This window comes from Ostrea edulis, chromosome 1 (genome assembly GCF_947568905.1).
Source record: "Ostrea edulis chromosome 1, xbOstEdul1.1, whole genome shotgun sequence".
In the NCBI taxonomy this organism is placed as follows: domain Eukaryota; kingdom Metazoa; phylum Mollusca; class Bivalvia; order Ostreida; family Ostreidae; genus Ostrea; species Ostrea edulis.
Window position 1 is genome coordinate 74381672 of NC_079164.1, and position 22614 is coordinate 74404285.

Genomic DNA, 22614 nt, shown 5'->3' on the forward strand with positions numbered 1-22614 from the left:
CTTGAGAAGGTTTTGCTTGTCAGACATCAAACTTGGTACTAGCTCTGCTACATCATAAGAATAGATGATCAAAGGGCAATCCACTCTTAACATATGAAGAAATTGTCTTCTTAATATCTTTAGAACCCTTTGCTTGACAGACATTAAATTAAGTATACTGGTACATCTTAAGTAGATGACCCCTATACATTGTATATTTTGAGGTCACATGGTCAATCCTTTCTGGACATAAGAAGATACTTTCTGCTCAATATCTTGAGAAAACTTGGTACACCATAAGGAGTATATTGGCTACACATCGTCAAGGGTTAAACTAGACAAAGTAATATATTGTCTCCCATATTTATGCCCTCCACCAAAGAAGAGGTGCGTATTGCTTTGCACCAGTCAGTCGGGATGTCGGTCGGTCAGTAGACCACATATTGTCTGCTCAATATCTTGAGAACCATTCACTTGATCTTAATGATATTTCACTTGTGGGTTGGTAATGAGTAGAAGAGGACCCCTAATGGCCTATTGATTTTCAGGTCAAAAGGTCAAGGGTCAATCCACTCTGGACATAGGAAAACACTGTCCACTCAATATCTTGAGAACCCTTTACTTGACAGACATCAAACTTAGTACACTGGTAAATCTTCAGGAGAAGCTGATCCATAGTGATTTTGAGGTCACATGGTCAAAGGTCAAACTGGACATAGGAATATACTGTCTGCTCATTATCTTGAGAACCCTTTGCTTGACAGACATCAAACTTGGTACACTGGTCCATCTTTGCATCTTAAGGAGTAGATGACCCCTATTGATTTTGAAGTCACTTGGTCAAAGGTTAAACTGGACATAGTCATATATTGTCTTCTGTATTTTAGGAGTCATTTGCTTGATTGACAACAAACTAGGTATACTGGTACAGCATAAGAAGTAGATGATCCCTATTGATTTTTAGGTCACATGGTCAATTCACTCTAAACATAGGAAGATATTCTCTGCTCAATATTTGAAATGGTTTGGCACTACTGTCAATTAAATGATGCATTTGTATAAACCTTTTCAATTTTGCACCGGCGGGGGAGGGGGGGGGGCATATATGTTTTACAAACATTTCTTGTTTTTTAAAGCAAAGATTACTCGGTACCCTGAATTTTTTATATGCCTGTTAAAGATGGGACATAATATACATGTAATATGGCATCGTTGGTCTGTCTGTTCATCTGTCCAGTCCTTGTTGGAAAAATGAACTGTATTCTCCAGGATCTTACAACTTGGTATATTTGATCACCTTGATGAGGAAGATGACTAATTATTTTTCAAGGTCGAAGTCGTAGTATCAGTTAATAGGAAAACCTTGAAGGCAGAATACAGACTGAACTATTGGAGCTAGGATCTTACAACTTGGTACATTTGATCACCATGATGAGAGGAAAATGCCTATAGTTTTTCAAGGTTAAAGTAGGCAGAATACAGACCGAATGATTCAGGCTAGGACCATTAAACTTGGTACACATACTACTCATGCCAAGTGGGGAATATCTTTTGTTTTTCAAGGTCAAAGGTCAAGGTCCTAGTATCACCTAGTAGGAAAAACTTATAGGCAGGATACAGACAGAACTCTTGGGACTTGGACTGTCAAACTTGGTACGCATACACCTTATGCCAAGCAAAGGATACCTATTGTTTCACAAGGTCAAAGGTTAAGGTACTAGTATCACTTCACAGAAAAACCTTGTTTTTATTACGGATACAGATATTGCCCTAAAATTTAGTCATAAGTTTTCTCTTGGAAGAACATAAATTCATATTGCATTTCAGATGGATTGGTGCATCATGACCTACTTTAGTGGTAAAGGTAGATCAAACGGTTTTCCAGATTTTTTTTATACGCCTGTCAAAGACGGGATGTTTTAAAGTATACCATCGTCTATCTGTCTGTCCGGACCTTGTAGGCAAAATACATAATGAACCGTAAGTTCCAGGATCTTGGTACATTTGATCACCATGATGAAAGGAAGATGCCTATTGTTTTCTAAGGTCAAAGGTGAAGGTTGTAGTATCAGTTAATAAGAAAACCCTGTAGGCAGAATACAGACCAAACGATTGGAGGTAGGATCTTACAACTTGGTACATTCAATCACCATGATGAGAGGATTGATTGATTGAATATTGTTTAACGTCCCTCTCGAGAATATTTCACTCAAATGGAGACATCACCGCTGCTGGTGAAGGGCTGCAAAATTTTGGCCTATGCTCAGCGCTTACAGCCCTTGAGCAGGTAGGGATCTTTATCATGCCACACCTGCTGCGACACGGGACCTCAGTTTTTGCAGTCTCATCCGAAGGACTGCCCCATTTAGTCGCCTTCTACGACAAGCAAGGGGTACTGAGGACCTATTCTAACCGGATCCCCACAGGAATATGATGAGAGGAAGTTACCTATTGTTTTCAAGGTTAAAGGTCAAGGTCATAGTATTAGTTAATAGGAAAACCTTGTAAAAGAATACAAATTGAACCATTGGGGCTAGGACCATCAAACTTGGTACTTATACTCCTCATGCCAAGTGGAGGATGTCATTTGTTATTCAAGGTCAATGTCATAGTATCACTTAGTAGGCAAACCTTCTAGGCAGGATACATCTTCCAAACTTTTGTGGCTAGGACTGTTAAACTTGGTACACATGCACCTTATGCCAAGTGGAGGATGCCTATTATTTCTCAAGGTCAAGGTCATAGTATCAATTAGGGAAAAAAATCTGGTTTTTGTTTTCTAGATTTTTTCCTCATTATGAATACAGGTATTGCCCTGACATTTTGTCAGAACCTCCCTCTAAAAAATACTTAGTTAGTTCACATTTCAACTTGATTGGTGCACTATGACCTACTTTTGGGCTAAATGTAGGTCCAAAAAAATTCTGGATTTTTTGGTACTCTTGTTGCCCCTAAGATTCTAGTTGAATCCAGTTTGATTGAGTGTTCAATGTTGAAGTTTCACCACAGTGGAAAGATTTTTCGGAGATTTATGAGACTTTGTGCATGTAGTTATCCTGACATTTTTACTTCTGTGCTTAACAAAATGTGTATGTTACATTGATAAGATGATAAAAATGTCTCAAAAAGCTACATGTATAATGATAAGATGATAAAAATATCTCATAAAAATACAATATGTGTACATTTAAGCAATCCTTTTGATTAAGTTGACATACCGATGCCCTCTCTTTGGTTATGAACACTGGATGGGTGAATACCATGTTTCCAACAGATATGACATGGATAGTTTCCGCTGTGTATCTTCTTTTTCATGGGACTCTTATGTAAAGAGTCTGGTGAGATTTGTGTTTCAGATGTTCTCCCTACAGTTGATCCTGCAGGGTGAACATCTCTTGACACTGAGCGTCCTGCTGGGGCCGACTTTGTCTGTTGATGTGAACGACAGCTGTACGAGGTTCCACTGGACACTTGTTGATCTGACTTGGTATGGGGCATTTTCTGATGTGATATCTTCTCTTTTAAGATTTTGGCTAGCGTCAGAAGATCAATCAGTGCTTTATCTATTGTGTCTTGAGTCTCACTGCTGCCTTCCTGTTCAGTAGGGTAGCCACTTCCTCTTGCGTCTTCCTGTTCAGTAGGGTAGCTACTTCCTTGTACATCTTCTTGTTCAGTAGCCTGGTAACCATTTCCTTTTGTGCCTTCCTGTCCAGTAGGGTAGCCATTTCCTCTCGTGTCTTCCTCCATGTCTTGTTCTGCTCTCTGCTAGGCTATAAATAGCTTTGGAGGCTGAAAAAACATAAGTTGAACAACATACTAAATTATATGAAGAATTTCTAAAGACTTCTGCAACATGAATGTATATTGCATTAATTGATCAACAATAATTCTCTGTGCTGTAGATATTTACATTTCTACAATAATGCTCTGTGTTATAGATATTTAGATGAAACTGCTGAAGTCAAGGAAATTTTTAGGAATTTCACATTGACGCTTTTATAAGCTGGTTTAAATTGCCATTTGAGAAGGTGAAACTGATCATAAATGTTGTTGATAGAGGGATTATACTGTATATAAATAAAAACAAAGCACTTGTAGAGTTCAAACTGACCAATTAAACAATTAACTATCCACCCTTAATCAAAAGAAGCCTGTGTAATTTATCACTGATATTATGAAACACCTAATTAACACAACCCAGGCATTCACTGTCACTGGAATACTTGTACACTTGAGTGATACTGATAGTGTATACGCTGCCACCACTTCAGGAGATCAAGAGTGACAAAGAAATATGTTTTACAGGACTTAAATTTTACTTTGAGTGATCGAGAACTTTGAGAGATCGATATCGAAAGTTCAAGAGATTGAGAGTAAATTTGCTTAGTTATTTATAGAGAATAAAATTGGGACTGATTTCATTTCGAGAGATCAAGAACTTCTAGATATTGATGTTCGAGCAGTCACCATCAAGAGCCACCTGTACATGAGGGTATGATGCCAGTATACATTTTCATGAAGGGTGTTTTTTAATTATCTACTGGCGTGAAGTGTCTCAGTTCATACCCTCATGTATTTTAAAAAATGACATTTATTTTTATAATATAATATACACTATAAATTAAATGTCATTTAATGGATATGATCTGCCAAAAAATTGCAACATTACATGCATTGTTATCGCCATCATTTTTCATTGCATGCAAATGAAATGGAGGAAACTAGGAGACTTCCTCTGTATGTTATTTAACACCTCGGTTGTTCCCCATTAAATGCCAAGTTTTCCTTTGCACAGCCAACATTTACCAACTAATGCAATTGGTCTGCGTTCATTAACAATTGAACATTTTTAACTTCTTCTTGATAACTACCATTCCAATTCTTTTTAAATTTGGTATGAAGCATCTTTAGGACAAGGGAGACATGAATTGTAACTTTAAGGATTCCTGCACCCCTGGGGCATTAGGGTTGCAGCAAAAAATCTCCTCTACAACCACACATGTAAGAAAAACTTAATGCATACTGTAATGTAGAACAGGAAGGCCTCTACCAAAATTGTAAATTTCATCAGGGGTTCCTTAATAACTACCATTCCAATATTCATTTCTTATTTGGTATGAAGCATCTTTTAAACAAGAGTGACCTAAATTGTAAATTTCAGGGCTTGATCTTACAACCATGAGGCCTTAGGGATGGGCAAAAACTGCCAAAAATTGACCAATTTTCGAAAATCTTCTCAACAACCACACATATGCAAGAAAAACTAAATGCATAGTGATGTAGAACAGGAAGGCCTCTATCAAATTGTAAATTTCATGATCTCCATGGTAGAGGTTCTGACTCCAGGGTGGGGCCATACTTAGTATATATGGTGTATATGTGTAATGAAGGAGGTACTCTACATTGTCATAATGGCTGACTTCCTTTAAAAACATGGTGGAAAAAATCAATATGAGCAATATTTGAATTTTCCTCTTCAATTTAAATATACCTAGCCGAGTAGCTCAGTAGGTTAGCATACCGACTGTTGAACTGTGGGTCGCAGGTTCAAGTCCGGCAGGGGTTTTAAAAAAAATTTCAGATCATCTTCTATTAAAACTGTATTTTTTGACAAAATAAAGTAAATTTGAAAATTTTCAACCTCAAATTATTGTTGTACATATCTTCCACTTTTCATCTACATCAAATTTCTCTGGTGTAGCACATACCTCCTTAAAAATATTTAAATTAAATATCATCTTTAATGCTATTGATACTAAATTAAAACTAAATAGATATTTAAAAGGAGTAGGCAGTCCTTTACCAAAGTTGTGTTGTAAATTTCATGATCCTAGGGGCTGGTAAAGGTTTATTTCCAGGTGGAGCCAAAATTATGATAATGTTTATTGTCTTTATTATTTAAAAGACTTCTTCAAGTTTGTTGATACACCTTAAATTTAAAGTAAATATGTACCAAAATTGTGAATTGCAACCTCAGGATTCTGTCTCTCAAGGATGGGTCCAAATTAGTCATATTGTGTTAATGTTACATATCACTAGAATTTAGCTTAAATATTCAAAACAGGAAATTTCTTCTAGATTTTGTAGCCCTTGGGACTAGTGATACTTTTAATACTCAGGTGACCAATAAGGCCAGTTGACCTCTTGTTCATACATGTATGTCTCAGCTTCTTTTAAAATATTTTCACACTTTTGAAGTCTGCGGTTCACCCAATTTTGTTACCAAATGTTAACTGAATGATTTGAATAACAATTAAATGCTGATCAGTGAAATCAAAAGTATTTATGTATATGTAGGGATTCTAAGAATCCTTGTTATTTAATAGGTAGTTTCAAATTTATAATTGAAAATTATTGGTTTTAAATTATGTTTGATCTTTAGGGAAAACATTTTCACAAGTGATTGCAATTCTCAACTTTGACACCTCTTTCTTCAGTTCATGATGGCAGTGGAAATTGGTTTCTACCAGTTATCAAATTGATGGTCAGATTTTGGGATTGCCTTTCTTTGATTTGGTTATGCTTGTCTCTCACTTATATTACCATTGTAAATTAATGTCATAGAGGTCTCCCCTTCATTTGCAACTTTCTTCAGTTTATTTAATGGGTCAATTTGAAATATATCTAAGAACTAAGGCAACTGAGATTAACATGTGAGTTTGCAAGAACAGTTCTTAAAAAAATTATTGAAACTTTTATTTTCTGTCTGTATATTGGAAATTAAATTGTGAAATTTGAAATGTACACTTCATTAATTCCCCAATGTGATCTCTCGTGTAGCTAGCTCAGAAATTACACAATTCATTAAAGCCAACCAAAAATTGGGGGCCTGACTGTCATAGGTGAGAAAAGATATTATTGTGGATACATAGCCACAGAATCTAGTGAAAGGTGTGCAACTCTCTGTGACAAATTTTGATTCTGTGAACAGTGACTGATGATAAATGGCAGTTACATTAAAATTTTGTTGGGACTTTAAGCACTATAATCACAGTGTACATACTCTAGCTATTATTATTTACATACCTTCAAGCTTATTCAATACTAATCCAAATCCATAGCACCTGTAATCATGCAGTTCTACACATCAGAATCTGACTCAGACATAGCAGAAGTTATTAGTACCAGGGGTGACCTATTAACCTATGTATAAAGTCATAGGAGATTTATTGCATATCACATGACATATCTGTTATAACCATAGTAACTATGTCATTAAGGGTCAGTATTTGTATAGCCACTCATTAATCTGCCAACACAGACAAGCTAGGCTGTGGATATTTATAGATTCAACTAACTGCTATCATATGGGATAATCTGTAGCTATTGTAGTGGGATGCTTATCTCTTTCTCTCTCTCTCTCTCTCTCTCTCTCTATATATATATATATATATATATATATGTATATTGATCAACTCAAAATCATTTCAGATTTCAAAAAGTAAAAATGGCATAAAATGTCAACTTTTGTCTTCATTCTCTATTTGCATTCACAATATAATTACTTTTAGAAAAGTTAATTGATCGCTTTGTTCTGGCATTTTGTAAAATTGTTTTTGGAACCAAGTTTTTGTGTCCAAGTCTGCACCTTGATGTCCTTGCTTCCTCATAACTACAAAATGGATGTGTAATCTCATCAACATGTTCATACCAGTCAATTTCAGCACTACCAAGTTTGTTTCTTTGTTATGATACACAAGCAGTGCATTATTGAATAGCATATGTGTATTTACACAGCTGGAGCCTCATATATATATATTAACAGTTGCAGCTAGTATTTCTGCTCTCTTAAGAATCTTTTGACATTGCAGTCCACTATGATATGTTGTTTTGATGGTTGGTAATGGGAGTCAGTTCTAAATGACTGGTGTTAATTATGCCTGTTCCTGAACTGCTACATTCTAATGACTATGGAGTTTTTCTGGTGATCTTTGACTTTTTCCCTTGCATGATAATGTTAATAGATATGTCATGTATCAGAGAGCTGATACCACCTAAACACATCCACCCTCCTGCACTCCCTCCTGCACACCCACCTACACACCCTCCTGCACACCCACATTGCGACCCACCCACACATTCGCTCTCATCATTGGAACTCAATATCTCCATCTCTATGGGTTTCTAATATTTTAGTATGTAGCTGAAAAACAAGTTAGTAGGGCAATGATAAGGGATTTATCTATGGCAACACTATTGGTTCTGTGATTTACACATACTGACACTATAGGACAGTATTTGTGGTGAATAATGAAAGGTTTTTGAAAATTAATTTCTACAATTTTCAGTGCCTGTCTGAGATCATGGTTGGAGCAAGACACCTCCTGTCCTACCTGTAGATTATCTCTGAGTGAGGGAACACAAGTGGACCCCAACAATGAAGTTCCGGAGGAGCACGGTGCCACCCCACCCCCACCTCCTCAGCAACAGCTGCAGAATCACTTTACTAACCACTTCTTTCATTTTGATGGTATTTATTGATTGTTTGATTACAGAGTACTAATTTGAAAATAAATGTTTAATGTAGAAGTATTAAGTATGAATGTCTTAATGAAACAAAGTTGATGGTCTGAGATCAAAACAGATAATGAATTAAGGTCTAGTTGACCAGAGACTTGTTGTTATGAATACCTAAGATATAATAATTACATGCAACTTTGAAGTGAGAAAATTTGATTTGCTATCTAGGTAATTTTTATGAAATAATACCTTGAGCATATTAATATTTCTTTTGTGCATATAAAAAGTACTACCTAGCTGTATTTAACCAACCTAAATTTGGCTTTCAGGGTCACGTTATGTTAGCTGGTTCCCCAGTTTCTCTGTGGAAGTGACACACACCCAGCTGTTACCAGGGGGAAGACAGAGACCAGTTCATACCTCTCAGCTGGACAGCATGGTGAGACTGGTTTTGTAGATGGTTGATATCTGATGATTAAATTTCTCTCCTATTAGGGTTTGTGCCCCCCCCCCCCCCCCCCCCTTATTGTAACCAATTTCTACATAGGTTGGCTTGGGTTTAAAGAAAGTTTCGTATGAATATACAGAATTAATATTGTCATTGTAGCTGTGATAGAATTTGGATACATTATGAAATAGTCAATGTAGTGCTTACCCAATATACAGTGTCACCTCGCTATATTTTGTTCCAGCCTAACTTGGCGTTATATTGAGGGTGTCATTGTAATGCAAGGTTGTTGGCAGCTGATAGTAGTTTTGTTTCTTGGTTGTTTACGGCGTGGGCAATTCTATTTGACAATTTTGAAAGGATTATATTTGTAATAGAGCTATTTCTCACATTATCACCAGTGTGAGATCGACTTTACCCATGTGAGACAGCCATGTGAGATTTTTCTGTCTCACACTGCTGCGACGTCATTTGATTGTGACGTCATATATTTTCTATGATTTACGTTACACGGTGAAGATTTACGTTACACGGTGAAGTAAAATTATTTTGCTTTGTTATCTTTAAATTTTAATGTGTATAGCTTTCTGTTGGACAACCTTGGGTTTTTTAGTTTACACTTAAAGTGTAAACCATTTTCGGGTATGCTCTTTCTGTCTATCTAATTAATTTTTGCATCGAAGTTGAAATGAGGATTTTGATAATTTAGAATTTTCTCAAAGCTCCCAAATTTATGCACTAAACTGAAGGTAAAATGTGAGAAAAATAATCCTTCATTATTTACTCGTGTGGGATAGGGAAATTCCACCTCTGGAACAAGATTCGCTGTCTAGGACTCGGCAAAGCCTCGTCCTAGACTGCGAATCTTGTCCCCTCGGTGGAATTTCCCTATCCCACACTCGTACTAATGAAGGATTCTATTAATCTCTTGGTCAATTAATTATCGTGGAATAGAGAGATTGGGTGTGTGTTTGAAGTAACAGGTGCAAGGCGCTGGTCGCCTAGCCTTTTTCCAGGGGTGTCGTGTGAGTTAGTTAGAGAGGAGAGCGAATGTCAGGGGTTTCTGAGTTAATTGGTTTGAATGCTTTCTGTCTCTGTTGAATGATTAAGTTTGAGAGATGAAAGTAAGAGTTGATAAATTTATGTATTTCGCTTGAGAAAAGATCTTGTGTGAGTGGACTAAATTAGGAGGTACCTCGTGAGAAAGGGGAGAGTTTAACAGTGAAGGTGAAAGCATGTGATTTTTGGATTGTGAATTTCATATACTTGTGAACGTGTCCTTGTATATATGTAGATTTGTAAATAAATTTGTAAATAGTACTACAGGCTTATTGACGTTATGAAACCAGTGCCGTCACAGGGAGGACCTTTGTGACATATTGTACCTCTTATTGCAGTTACATGTACCTATATGTACCTGTTTTCACAACAATCACTAAATTTAGATTTATTACAATTCACCTGGCATATAAACTAATCAGACAATTATAATTATAATGGCTTCTGATCCCTGGCTGTTGGCAGCCTTTTGTACCTGAAAACCGGTTGTGATAGGTGAGGTTGGCAGTACATCACCTTTTTTAGCATGTATGGAAATCCGTTCTACACATTTTGATGGCGGTATACTGGGGTGTGTGACCAGATGCTGATGTACAGGGATGTTTGTTCTTTTTCAATTATCGGTCAGGATATAATACAATTGCTTGGTTTACTGTTGTTTTGACAACTCTATCTATATGTGAGGAGATGCCGAAAATTGAAACTCTTACTTTGTAATTGCTCTGTAAGCAATTGTTGTATTTATAACCTCACGTGCAGTGATGCAGTAGATTGAAATTATTACTTCGTTAACAAATTGTCAGCAAAGGTCCTATTTTACAACCTGAGTCTGTACCTATATTTTCAGCAGGAGGATGGACAGTTTTATTGCTCTGGCACCATATTGTCTGTTTATGCGAGAACATTGGAATGCAAATGCAATTTGTTTACATCTGAATATCAATTTGTTTACTTCTGAATGTCAATTTGTTTACTTCTGAATATCAGTTTGTTTACTTCTGAATGTCACAGGTGGACATGGTCAATCAGAATTGTTTGTCCTTGGAAAATTACATATAATCCTGTATTTTGTGCTTTGAGTAGAGAGGTAGAGAGTTGTTGGTAAACTCTGCTCTTGTACAGACTTGAATAAAAGTTGTAAAATTTAATTGGATTTGTCTTCCAAAGATCTTAACACAACCTGAAAAAGGGTTAGAGCTAGTGGCGATATACTGAGGTGACACTGTACATAATCCAGAAAATGCAAATCCATAAATTTCAACTTAAAATAGGATATAGAGTCTGCAAAGTCAGCTATTGAACACTATGATACATAGGTAATGGTGACCACATATAAACTAATAACCTGTCTAGCCTCAGTCAGTCTCAGAATTTGTTGGAATTATCTATGTTAACAATTTTCTGGGTTCTCCAGGTATTTGTACATTTGACAGGAAAAAAATATCAAAAGTAAAACTACTGTTCATTGGTGGTCAAAAAGTGACTTAAGTCTTGTACATGACTCCAAACTCTCGTCTTTAGGGACACAACAAGATAGCGATGTGACAGGGAGAGGAGTGGCCTAGTCAGACCCGCCCATCTCCCATGGTCACAGGATTAGTTCTCAGTACTATAGCATAAAAACCTAATGACTGTTCAGCCTTGTTAACAAGGTCAATAATGATTAAGAGTCATTTTAGGAATATTTAACCATCTCAGTCATGTCAATATTACCACCAAAATTATAATTACCTGACAAAATGACCAATTTAATGGACTTCTTTAATTCAAATAAAATGTAATTGGGGGGGGGGGGGGGGGGGGTGAAAGCCGATTCATTCTTTCTCTAATATTGTCAGTTATGGTCAGTATGACCTGTATGAATATTACAGCAAAGTAAGATAAAGTACAATATTCACATTTAAAGACTAATATTTAATTTTAAAAGGTTTCACTTTTTAGAGAATCAGTAAGATTTTAAAGTTAATAAAATTTCATAATTAAAAAAATCCAGCTAAATTAAATGCTCATTGCTAATTATGAAACAATCCAGTGTCTCTAGGCTATATTTTTTTACACCTATGTATGATACAGGCTTCTATAACATTTCATTCATTACAGAATGGGGATTTTAGATGGAGATCAAAACATTATATGATAACTATTTAATTTCTTTTAGGCATGAGTGGATTTGTTGTTGAAAGGAATAGAACAGATAAGAATTGCAAATTCAAAATTTTATACAAGACAACAGCATGACCACAGCAATACAACACCCATATAGTTATAATTGGAAGTCTTTTACTGTTTAGACTATCAGCTTCAAATAAAAACAGAAATACCTGAATGTTCACTTGAATTGATGAGTGTGTACTCCGGAACTGCAATCCATCAGCTAATGAAGTGTTCTATATCATTCACTACACACTGATTCTGTGTACAAGTATGTGTGTCAGAGGGGACATAAACAGAGAGCTGTGATAAGCTGTTGGATGGTCAGATGTGATGGAGAGGGCAAATTTACTGGCTTCAGAGAGCATGACCTTGATGAAAGTCTGAATTAACCACACCAGACATCCTCCATTTGTTGTAGATAACTGACAACACTGTGTAATGGAAATACCAATAGTTTTTGGCAAAGGCCCATTCAGAAATAAGTATTATAATCATGAAAGCATCATTCATAATTGCTGTGACTTTGATATGCCTTTATGATGAAACTTCTCTCTGTCTAAAGCAGCTAATAACAAAAGTTTTTCTTATTCTTCATATTTTATGAGAATATTACTATGCAGACCAGATTTTAATTCAAATGTACTTTTTCTGTAATTTATTCATCTGGTGTATATACTTTTTTTTGTACAGTGGGGGAAAAAAATCTCATCTTTAACAGAGGCATTGCAAACTATCATTAAGAACATTCCAGTCTCCATAATTAACTATATCAATAAACATTCCAGTCTCCATAATTAACTGTACTAATAAACACATTCCCGTCTCCATAATTAACATTGAACGTTTTATAAGCCTGTTGAAGACGGGATATATCATGGTATGGCGTCGTCCGTCTGTCTGTCTGGACTGTCAAACTCGGTACACATACTAGACATGCCAAGTAGAGGAAACCTTTTGGTTTTTTAAGGTCAAGGTCTTATTATCACTTGGTAGGAAGACCTTGTGGGCAGGATACAGACCAAAAGTAAGCTCCAGGATTTTACAGCTTGGTACATTTGATCACCATGATGAGAGGAAGATGCCTATTGTTTTTCAAGGTCAAAGGTGAAAGTCACGGTAGCAATTAGTAGGAAAACCTTGGAGGCAGAATACAGACCAAACTGTTAGGGTTAGAACCACCAAACTTGGTACACATACACCTTATGCCAAGTGGAGGATTCCTATTGTTTCTCAAGGTCAAAAGTCAAGGTCATAGTAATAGGATACAGGCCAAACTGTTGGGGCTAGGACCATCAAACGTGGTACACATGGTACACATACATCTTATGCCAAATGGAAATATTACATAGAGAGTACATGATTTCTGTTTTCATGATGCAAAGAAAGTGTGTTACACCCTGATGATTGTTAATACTACCTGAAGCCAAGTTCTACAAATCATGGTGTATGAAAAACATCCTATATTAGCTTTCCACAGACACAAATCCAGTTTATAGTAAATTTTAAATACAAAAAGGCCAAGTTTAACACACTATATATATCTCAATGATAAGCACTATGACCCATTTTTCTTTTTAATTCTTAATTTTCTTTCAATGTAGTAATAAATATTACACCTCCCAAAAACTTTACAGTACTACAAAACTCAGGAGTGACAATGGTTATGCATTTTGCAGGTACTAATATTGTTATGATATTACTTTGTTAGAGGACAGTCTTAGAGAATACCAGTCTGTACCTATGATACCTAGAGATATAGCTTTTCCATAATTAAACCTCCTGAATAAGTGGGTAATAATTGTCCCTTTAAGGCTTTTATGATGGTTGGGGCATAATGACTTGTGACATTGATGGCACAGGTCACATAATGGTTAAGGGACAGGCAATTTGAGTATATAATATATAGAATCAATGATGGATCATTTTAAAGTATATGTCTATCATTACACCACCTACACTGTAACACGACCTTTCGTATCTAGAGATGATATTTAAGATCATTATATGAAAGTTCATTAGTGAATAGCAAGCTTATTTTTGATATATTTACTCTTGCCAGACTGTCATTTCTGAGCGTTCCCTGCTATTGGAGATTGATGCCTCTAATGAACTAAAATCCAAGGTTATGTTCCTGGTTTGCATACATAATTAGGCTTAGGACAATAGGTATAAATAATGTTTTGATAATAATTATAGTCTGCTCTCCATTCATTGGCAGATCCAGAGGGGGGTCAGAACCAGAAAATTTTGCTAAATAAAGGAACAAAAATAATGCATTTTGAGAGTGGACCCCCCTTGAAAACCAAAATTAATTGTAGAAAAAAAAAAAAAAAATATTATTAAGTTTAGGTCTTTAACCAAGTCAATAAACTGTGACATGTAAGTGATCATGAATAATTTAGCTATATTTTTGTATTACTATGCTAAAAGTTTTAATGAGTGTAGTACTCTTATCTACAGAGGCAAGAAACTTGGATGTAAACTAACAATTCATGCTATTTTTCTAAGTCCAAGGGCCATAACTTAATGAAAAATCAACGGATTGAGACGAAATTCAAACTTGATCTGGAACTTGTTATGGCAAAGCAATGTACCAAATATAAAAGGAATATCTGCAAACACAAGCAAAAAATGTCCAGAAAACTGATAATTCATGCTATTTTTTTAGTCCAAGGGCCATAACTAAGTGAAAAATTTGGACCGGGACCAAATTCAGCCTTGATCTGTAATTTGTTATGGCAAAGCAATGTACCAAATATCAAATGAATATCTGCAAGCACAACAAACAAAGTCTTGAAAACTGATAATTCATGCTATTTTTCTAAGTCCAAGGGCCATAACTTAATGAAAAATCAACGGATTGAGACGAAATTCAAACTTGATCTGGAACTTGTTATGGCAAAGCAATGTACCAAATATAAAAGGAATATCTGCAAACACAAGCAAAAAATGTCCAGAAAACTGATAATTCATTCTATTTTTTTAGTCCAAGGGCCATAACTAAGTGAAAAATTTGGACCGGGACCAAATTCAGCCTTGATCTGTAATTTGTTATGGCAAAGCAATGTACCAAATATCAAATGAATATCTGCAAGCACAACAAACAAAGTCTTGAAAACTGATAATTCATGCTATTTTTCTAAGTCCAAGGGCCATAACTTAATGAAAAATCAACAGACTGAGATGATATTCAAACTTGATCTGTAACTTGCTGTGCCAAAGCAACGTGCCAAATATGAAATAGATATCTGCAAGAACAGAATAAAAAGTGCGGAAAATTGGACTGACGGACGGAGCGCAAACCTAAAAATGGGAGTATCAGCCTGTCCATGAATGTTTCCGATATTTAGAGCTGGGAAGAGCAGCAATGTCATTAACATCTGATGGTTTTCTGTATCTTTAGCAAGTTCATTCACAAAAAGACATCAAATTTACAAAGATGATGGAGATCAGTGACCAAGGCAGGTCTTGGAGTTGGAACATAATGTAGACCTCTACTTTTCTGTTTTACAGGCACGGCAGGTACAGTCTGTTTTCCCTCACATACCTATGAGTGTTATCACTGAAGACTTAAGGAATACAAGATCTGTGGATTTCACCATTGAAAACGTTCTAGAGGGCAGAGTTCAGGTGCCTCCGGTAAGTATTAAACAATAGGTCAGAGGTTTACCAAAGATTCAGGTGCCTCTGGTAAGTACATGTACTATACAATAGGTCAAAGACAGAGGTTTACCAAAGATTCAGGTGCCTCCGGTAAGTACATGTATTAAACAATAGGTCAAGACAGAGGTTTACCTAAGAGGTAAATTAAGATATTTTCTTTAAAAAAAAAGAAAGATTGTACAGTTTTGATTTAAAGTATATGATTTGAAAGTCTGAGTTTTTTGTCATAAAGCTATATCTCTCTGTAAAGTGCAAGGTGCTAGCTGCCAGCTTGGGGTAATTTATGGAGTGGAGTGGAGTCGTGGAGTGGAATCAATGAATAAACTTCATGTTTATCATATATAAAATATACATTTACAAACACAACGCAGGACTTTGATAGAAATGCTTACAAATAAAATAAATTTAAGAACATGCATTACTGAAGGAAGAAACTGTCCATGATTTTGCAACTCTTAATCAGTAACCTTTTGTTTGAAATTTGATTACTGAGTGCGTGTATTACATAATCAGTGACATAACCTGGACAAGTGTAGTGATTATGCAGATTTATACAGGCAGTTGTTCTAGGTGAAGGCAAAGATTCTGGTGATTTGAAAGACCCTGACGGATTTTACTTTAAAAAAAAAGAAAGATTAATATAACATTAGCGTAATTTGACTATTTGCATAGAATAATGAGGAACCGGCTCCGGTTATCTTTTCATTAGAGGGCGCCACAGACAAACTCAGCCTTGAATCGGAATACCCTCGCGCTTTATCTGTAGTTACTGATCGAAGAAAAACGTAAACAATCTGCTGTCAAACAAATCCTTTTGAAACATGCTCGGAACTTGCTGTTGTGTGCCGTATTGTTGTAATAGGGGTGGTCATGTATTTCCATCAGACTCGTTAAGAAAAGTCTGGATTTGCGCAATTAAACGTGGTTAAACTCTTTTTCAAAGCTGAACTCCGTCAACTTGTGCTGTTGTTTGCAGAGCACATTTTATATCAGACGACTATTTGACTGAAACTCAACATGATAACTATTGCTTATCTTGAATTTTTGTTTATAATATACATGTACAAAGTAATGTTGATATATAGTATTTTGTGTAGTAATTATATCACATTTACTGAGAGAAAAACCACTAATGGGATCCACAATTTACTACACATGCAAAATAATCTGATAAGGTTACAAACACTGTCACATGTAGAATCCCCACTGACACTTGGAATTACTGGTCATTTATTACTACCCATTATCTCTTAACACCATAATGAAAAAGTGAAGATAAAGAACAGTGATCAATTTCATAACTACTATATAATCACAAAATATGTCCAAAAGTATCCACCCTGTTGATAATTTATGCATACCTGCTAGCATGGGATTCTGTGTTTTGACATTGATGTCTACTTAGAACATTGTTTACAAATTTTACAGGTTTCAGTTAAATCAATAAACAAATGTGATCCTTATGTATATATATATATTAAGTTCATAATGATGCAGATGTTTGTAGTTATATTATTTGCTACTCTTTGATAAATTATACTACAAGTTCTAAAACATATTTTAGTATGTATAACCCTTACTGCGCAAAAATATTTTTAAAAACGAAAAGCAGAATGTCCTGTGCTACATTGTACTGTGATAGAGGACAGAAAGATATCCAGCAAACGTGTGCACATTGAAAGAATTATTGGACTTGCCAAAACTTTCAAAATACTGACAGAACCTATGAATAGCTCTGAAACAAAGCTTTCCTCTAAAATTATGTGTGTTTCATGTTGTGCAATTTTAAGAATTGCATAGTGTCATCTTATGCATAATTCACCATTAAAAATTGATGTAATTAAAGAATAAACCTTTATTTAATTTTTTAAACATTTATTCCATGTACATTTACCAACAGACTTAAAATATCTTTCATAAAATTCATTCAATCTTCTCTTCATTTCGTCAATGAATTTGTCATTCCTTTTAATTTGGAAAGCTCTTATCACAATGAAGGTCCCTGTAGAGTTGCGGATCGGGTGACGTCATAATAAATAAAGGTCCAGAAGAGTGTCCTTGCACAATGTTCATTTCTTCTATATGCTTCAATTAAGTCTGTAATCAAATAACACTTATCAGGTGATCATTATAATGTAAAACATAGTGGCAATGATCAAATGATTATAACACTGTACCGTTTTATTCAATATAAAAATGTGTTTCTATTTTGCTGCAAACATGAAGCAATATAGCAACGATGTTGGAATTGCCGAGGAAATTCAAGTTTAGCTTAGCTCGGTAAATCTGGAAAATTTTTACAAGAATTCCTTTCTGATAACACCTAGTTCCATAATACGTTGTTATAATATAAATATATATTTAGATAATATCTAAACACCATTGATAATTATTTACCGCGTTAATCATATTTTACTTGGATGAACATAAAAACATTGAATGTTTATTTACCTTCCTACAAGTTCCCACGTTCTTCCCGATTTCTTTGCTCCAAACTTTTCTAACTCTTTCCTAAGTTCAGGTATTGTCATATGACCACAACTGGATGCCATCGTAAGTAAACGGTAGTGTTTGTGTTTTCCGAAATCGCATTTGAGAATGGCTGTTAACCCATCTTCTCAGCATTTATCATTTTTGTTTGTTCAGGGCCGGATTTGCCTGTGGCGCCCTCTATCAATACAAGATAAGATAACCGACTCCGGTTCCTCATTGCACTTGAATTATGGCCATGATAATTATGCAGCATAACTAGCCAAACTAATAAGATGAATTGAAAAAAAAAATTCATGTAATGTCTTACCCCTCTTAAACTGCTGTGGAGAGAGGCTAAAACCCTTCCATTTTAATCTGTTTTGTGCTACCCAATAAAATACTAGATTTACTCCTGTCCATTGATCAATAATATTGATATGTTATATCATTCTATAATTCATAAAAAAATCCTCAGCTGTATTAATAAAAAACACATGAATAGGACATGCCATTGCCAAGCAGTGCACAGTGTTAAAATCTGACATTGCAGGTCATAAATTGGACCTCATTCTTGGCACTTGTGACAGGAAAATTTTCCTCCCACCTAAGAGGATGAAGGCCAAGGGGCTTTGACAGATGTGTGTGCCACTCTAAAGTAGAACAAACAAATTGAATCAAATTCCAGCACACTTATTTGTACTGGATGAGGGTGTTGAGTTACATTACTCTAAAATAAAGAGTGGCCTGTATGGGGATACTCCGATAGAAAAGTTATGAAGCACAGATACTCCACTCCATGACTCCACAACTCCACTCCATAAATTACCCCCAAACCCTGGCGGCCTAGCCCTTTCCCCAGTAGTTTTGTTTGAGTTAGAGAGAGAGAGGAGTTTTTAGGTGAAATTATGTAAATAAATAAATTTGTATTAACTTCTTAAATAACATTATTAAACCAGTGCCACAACAGGGACGACTCTTAATTGTGCCATTTTATCAACTCTCTCACATGGTCAGTTTTTATGTAACTTTACTTTACTCAGCAGATCAATTCATTTTAATAAAGTCCTAGGTTAAAATCCTCAAAGAAAGACAGATCCTTTTCTAAAGCAAAGCCAAAGCTTGTATTCATGCTAGATATGTCATAAAAAAAAGTATGTCTTGTCCTTTAAAAGTAAAACAAAAAATATTGAAGGAATGTTAAAATTAGTATGTCAAGTCTTCTCCAAGCCACACACAGAATACGTGTATGCTTAATAAGGCAAAAATGTTTTGACAATATAAATTGGCCCCTAATTGATTGAGATACAAAAGTGTATTATTATCCTTCAGCCTGGTTTAGCTACAATGGCTGCCCTGACAGACTCTGAGGAAGGTAGTGATGACAATGATGCACAACCCAGTACTTCACAACCATCCAGTGGAGCCCTACAGCTGGCCAGGACCAGTGAGGGGACCGAGGAGGTTAGCAGTATAATGGACGACAATGTTCCATTCCTAATGGAAACAAAGCCAAGGTAAGATAACTCTGCACTCATACAAATCACAAAAACTTGTATTTTGGCTTATGTTAAGGACATGGATAACCCCCACCCCAAAATTGTTATAGAATGTAAATGTTTTAATTAATATTGCTAAACCCCTTAATTTACCACAAAATTTTCCTATGAAACCGCCTTTATTTAAAGTGATAACTTAAAGTAGGCCATTTATTAATCCCCAGATATAATCCAGAATTCTGTAAAATGCTTATACAGAGTACTTATTACCACAAAATTTAGTCTATTTGTACTAAAATAATATACTGGAGAATTCACTTCTAAAACATATAGTGTTATGGCAAACAATGATTGAACTCTGACAATGTTTTATAAATAGAAAGGATACTTTATGCCAGGTTTGGTTAAAATTGGTCCTGTGCTTTTTGAGAAAGAGTTAAATTGAGAATTAATTAACATACTTTAGGGAAAACAATTTTGTAGAATCCTCTAATCATTGTGTATAGTGCATCATGTTTCTAAATCTTTAAGCATTTAGATAATATATCATATTCTCTTTTATCAAACAGTTTTATGTTACTTATTCATGTCAATGTATGAAGTAAACCAACTGGATTTATCAATTCCAACACTAATTGACCTTGAAGAACTTCCCCATTGTATATGGAATGATTAAGCCCCGTATTTTTGAATAATGAAGTGTGGTTTTGTTGCCATTCCTGGTAATATGATGGATTATTATGGTGCAATCTTAGCATTGTACATCTTCGGAAACCCATGGTTGATTATGCTTCGTTCCTCTCTCCATCACCAGTGGGTCCATTCATTCCTACTTGCTCAAATAAATAAATATTTAAAAATATCGTCCAATCAAAGTAATCATTATAGTAACGGAACTCTTCTGTTTTTAAAGGTAGCATTAACTTAACTTTGCTATGACAACAATTGTATACTGAAATTGGACTGAAAGCGTCTTGTTGATTGGACAAATTTGCTCAGGGTGTACTATGAGTGCCCAATCAAATTGCCTCATTAATTATTCATGAGAACAAGCGAGTAGGAATGAATGGACCCACGGGTGATGAAGAGAGGAATGAAGCGTAAACAATCATGGGTTTCTGACGATGAGCATTGTAGGAAAATTAAATCATTCACGAAGTGCATCCTGCAAATCATACAATTTGCAACCCCTAAAATTGACAACAAAAACCACATCATTCTTTATATCTAATAATGACAACAAAAACCACTTCATTCTTTATATCTAATAATGACAACGAAAACCACTTCATTCTTTATATCTAATAATGACAACAAAAACCACATCATTCTTTATATCTAATAATGACAACAAAAAACCATTTCATTCTTTATATCTAATAATGACAACAAAAACCACATCATTCTTTATATCTAATAATGACAACAAAAGCTTTATCATTCTTTATATCTAATAATGACAACAAAAACCACTTCATTCTTTATATCTAATAATGACAACAAAAACCACTTCATTCTTTATATCTAATAATGACAACGAAAACCACTTCATTCTTTATATCTAATAATGACAACAAAAACCACTTCATTCTTTATATCTACTGACAACAAAAACCACTTCATTCTTTATATCTAATAATGACAACAAAAACCACTTCATTCTTTATATCTAATAATGACAACAAAAACCTCATCATTCTTTATATCTAATAATGACAACAAAAACCACTTCATTCTTTATATCTAATAATGGCAACAAAAACCACATCATTCTTTATATCTAATAATGACAACAAAAACCACATCATTCTTTATATCTAATAATGACAACAAAAACCACTTCATTCTTTATATCTACTGACAACAAAAACCACTTCATTTTTTATATCTACTGATATATCAACACTAAATGAACTGACCATAGAACGTATATACATGTATATGGTAAAATGACTTCTTGATCGGCAGGAAGATCCAAAGTTAATATAAATGTAACATCCAGTTATATTGTGGGAGATTAAAAATTGTGTTCAACCCAATCAGATTTTCAAACATTTCATTCACTTGTTGATAAAGTATTAGGGGAGTCTTATTGGAAGTTAATGCTTTTAAATACAAACTTTTTTTTCAGTGATGAAACTCATTTCAGAACGGGAGGAAGATTTTCAAAGTCTACCACAGAGAGGGAGACCATGCTACAGAGTAGAAAAGAACAGATGTTACAGAATGCTAGAAAGTGAGTGTAGTGAAACCTTTCAATGAAATATTGATTGTTTGCTTGTTTTCATCCCGTAGAGATTTTTTCACTCATATTGAGACGTCATCAGCTGTAGGTGAAGTACCACAAATTTAGACCTGCTGATACTTACCGCTCGAGACGTAGGAGTGAGGGTTCTTTAATGTGTCAACGCTTGCCGTGACACGGGAAGGTCATATCCGAAAAACCCATCATTCTCACTTTTAAATTTATGCCAAGCGTTTGACAAAGGAGCAGTCACTACATATATTAACGTCTTGGGTTTGATGCGGCCATGGCATAAGCAGGGTTCGACCTCAGAAGTGCAATTTTAAAACTGCATTTCATCAGATTTTTTTTTTTTTGGTCAGCAAAATGTCAAATATACAAGTTAATGATACATGCATCTACATATTTCAAATCATGTGTATGGGATGACTTGCTTCGGATATACATGTATGTGACGTTTCTGTAATTTTCTCTAAACTTATTTTTTCATCTCCTCAATGTAAAGAGTTCTTGTGTGATTTTTGAAATGGATTTAAATTTCATATTGTAGTAATATTAATATACTTCATATAGCAGTCTGGGTAGCTCAGTGGTGAGATCACCAAATTAGTAATGTGAGGGTCCCAAGTTCAATACCA

At 35.1% G+C, this 22614-nt stretch overlaps 2 protein-coding genes across 6 annotated transcripts in view; one reads left to right on the forward strand and one right to left on the reverse strand.

Moving 5' to 3' along the window:
* The window catches only part of LOC125681974 (E3 ubiquitin-protein ligase AMFR-like), a 52415-nt gene that overhangs the window by 27851 nt on the left and 1950 nt on the right, over positions 1–22614 (forward strand). The window contains exons 8-12 of the mRNA XM_048922330.2: positions 8268–8449; positions 8769–8878; positions 15614–15739; positions 19565–19749; positions 21863–21967. Coding sequence (XP_048778287.2) covers positions 8268–8449; positions 8769–8878; positions 15614–15739; positions 19565–19749; positions 21863–21967 — 708 coding nt within the window. The remainder of the gene's footprint in view (positions 1–8267; positions 8450–8768; positions 8879–15613; positions 15740–19564; positions 19750–21862; positions 21968–22614) is intronic.
* LOC125681927 (serine/arginine repetitive matrix protein 2-like) overlaps positions 1–22614 on the reverse strand; it is a 46365-nt gene that overhangs the window by 9714 nt on the left and 14037 nt on the right. For 3 of the 5 annotated variants that reach the window (XM_048922238.2, XM_056160242.1, XM_048922229.2), the window contains one exon: positions 3198–3768. In XM_048922238.2, coding sequence (XP_048778195.2) covers positions 3198–3726 — 529 coding nt within the window. In that variant the 5' untranslated portion in view covers positions 3727–3768. Of the gene's footprint in view, positions 1–3197; positions 3769–7005; positions 7294–12267; positions 12419–22614 lie in introns of those variants that run through there. The other 2 variants (XM_048922215.2, XM_048922221.2) reach the window with 2 other exon arrangements.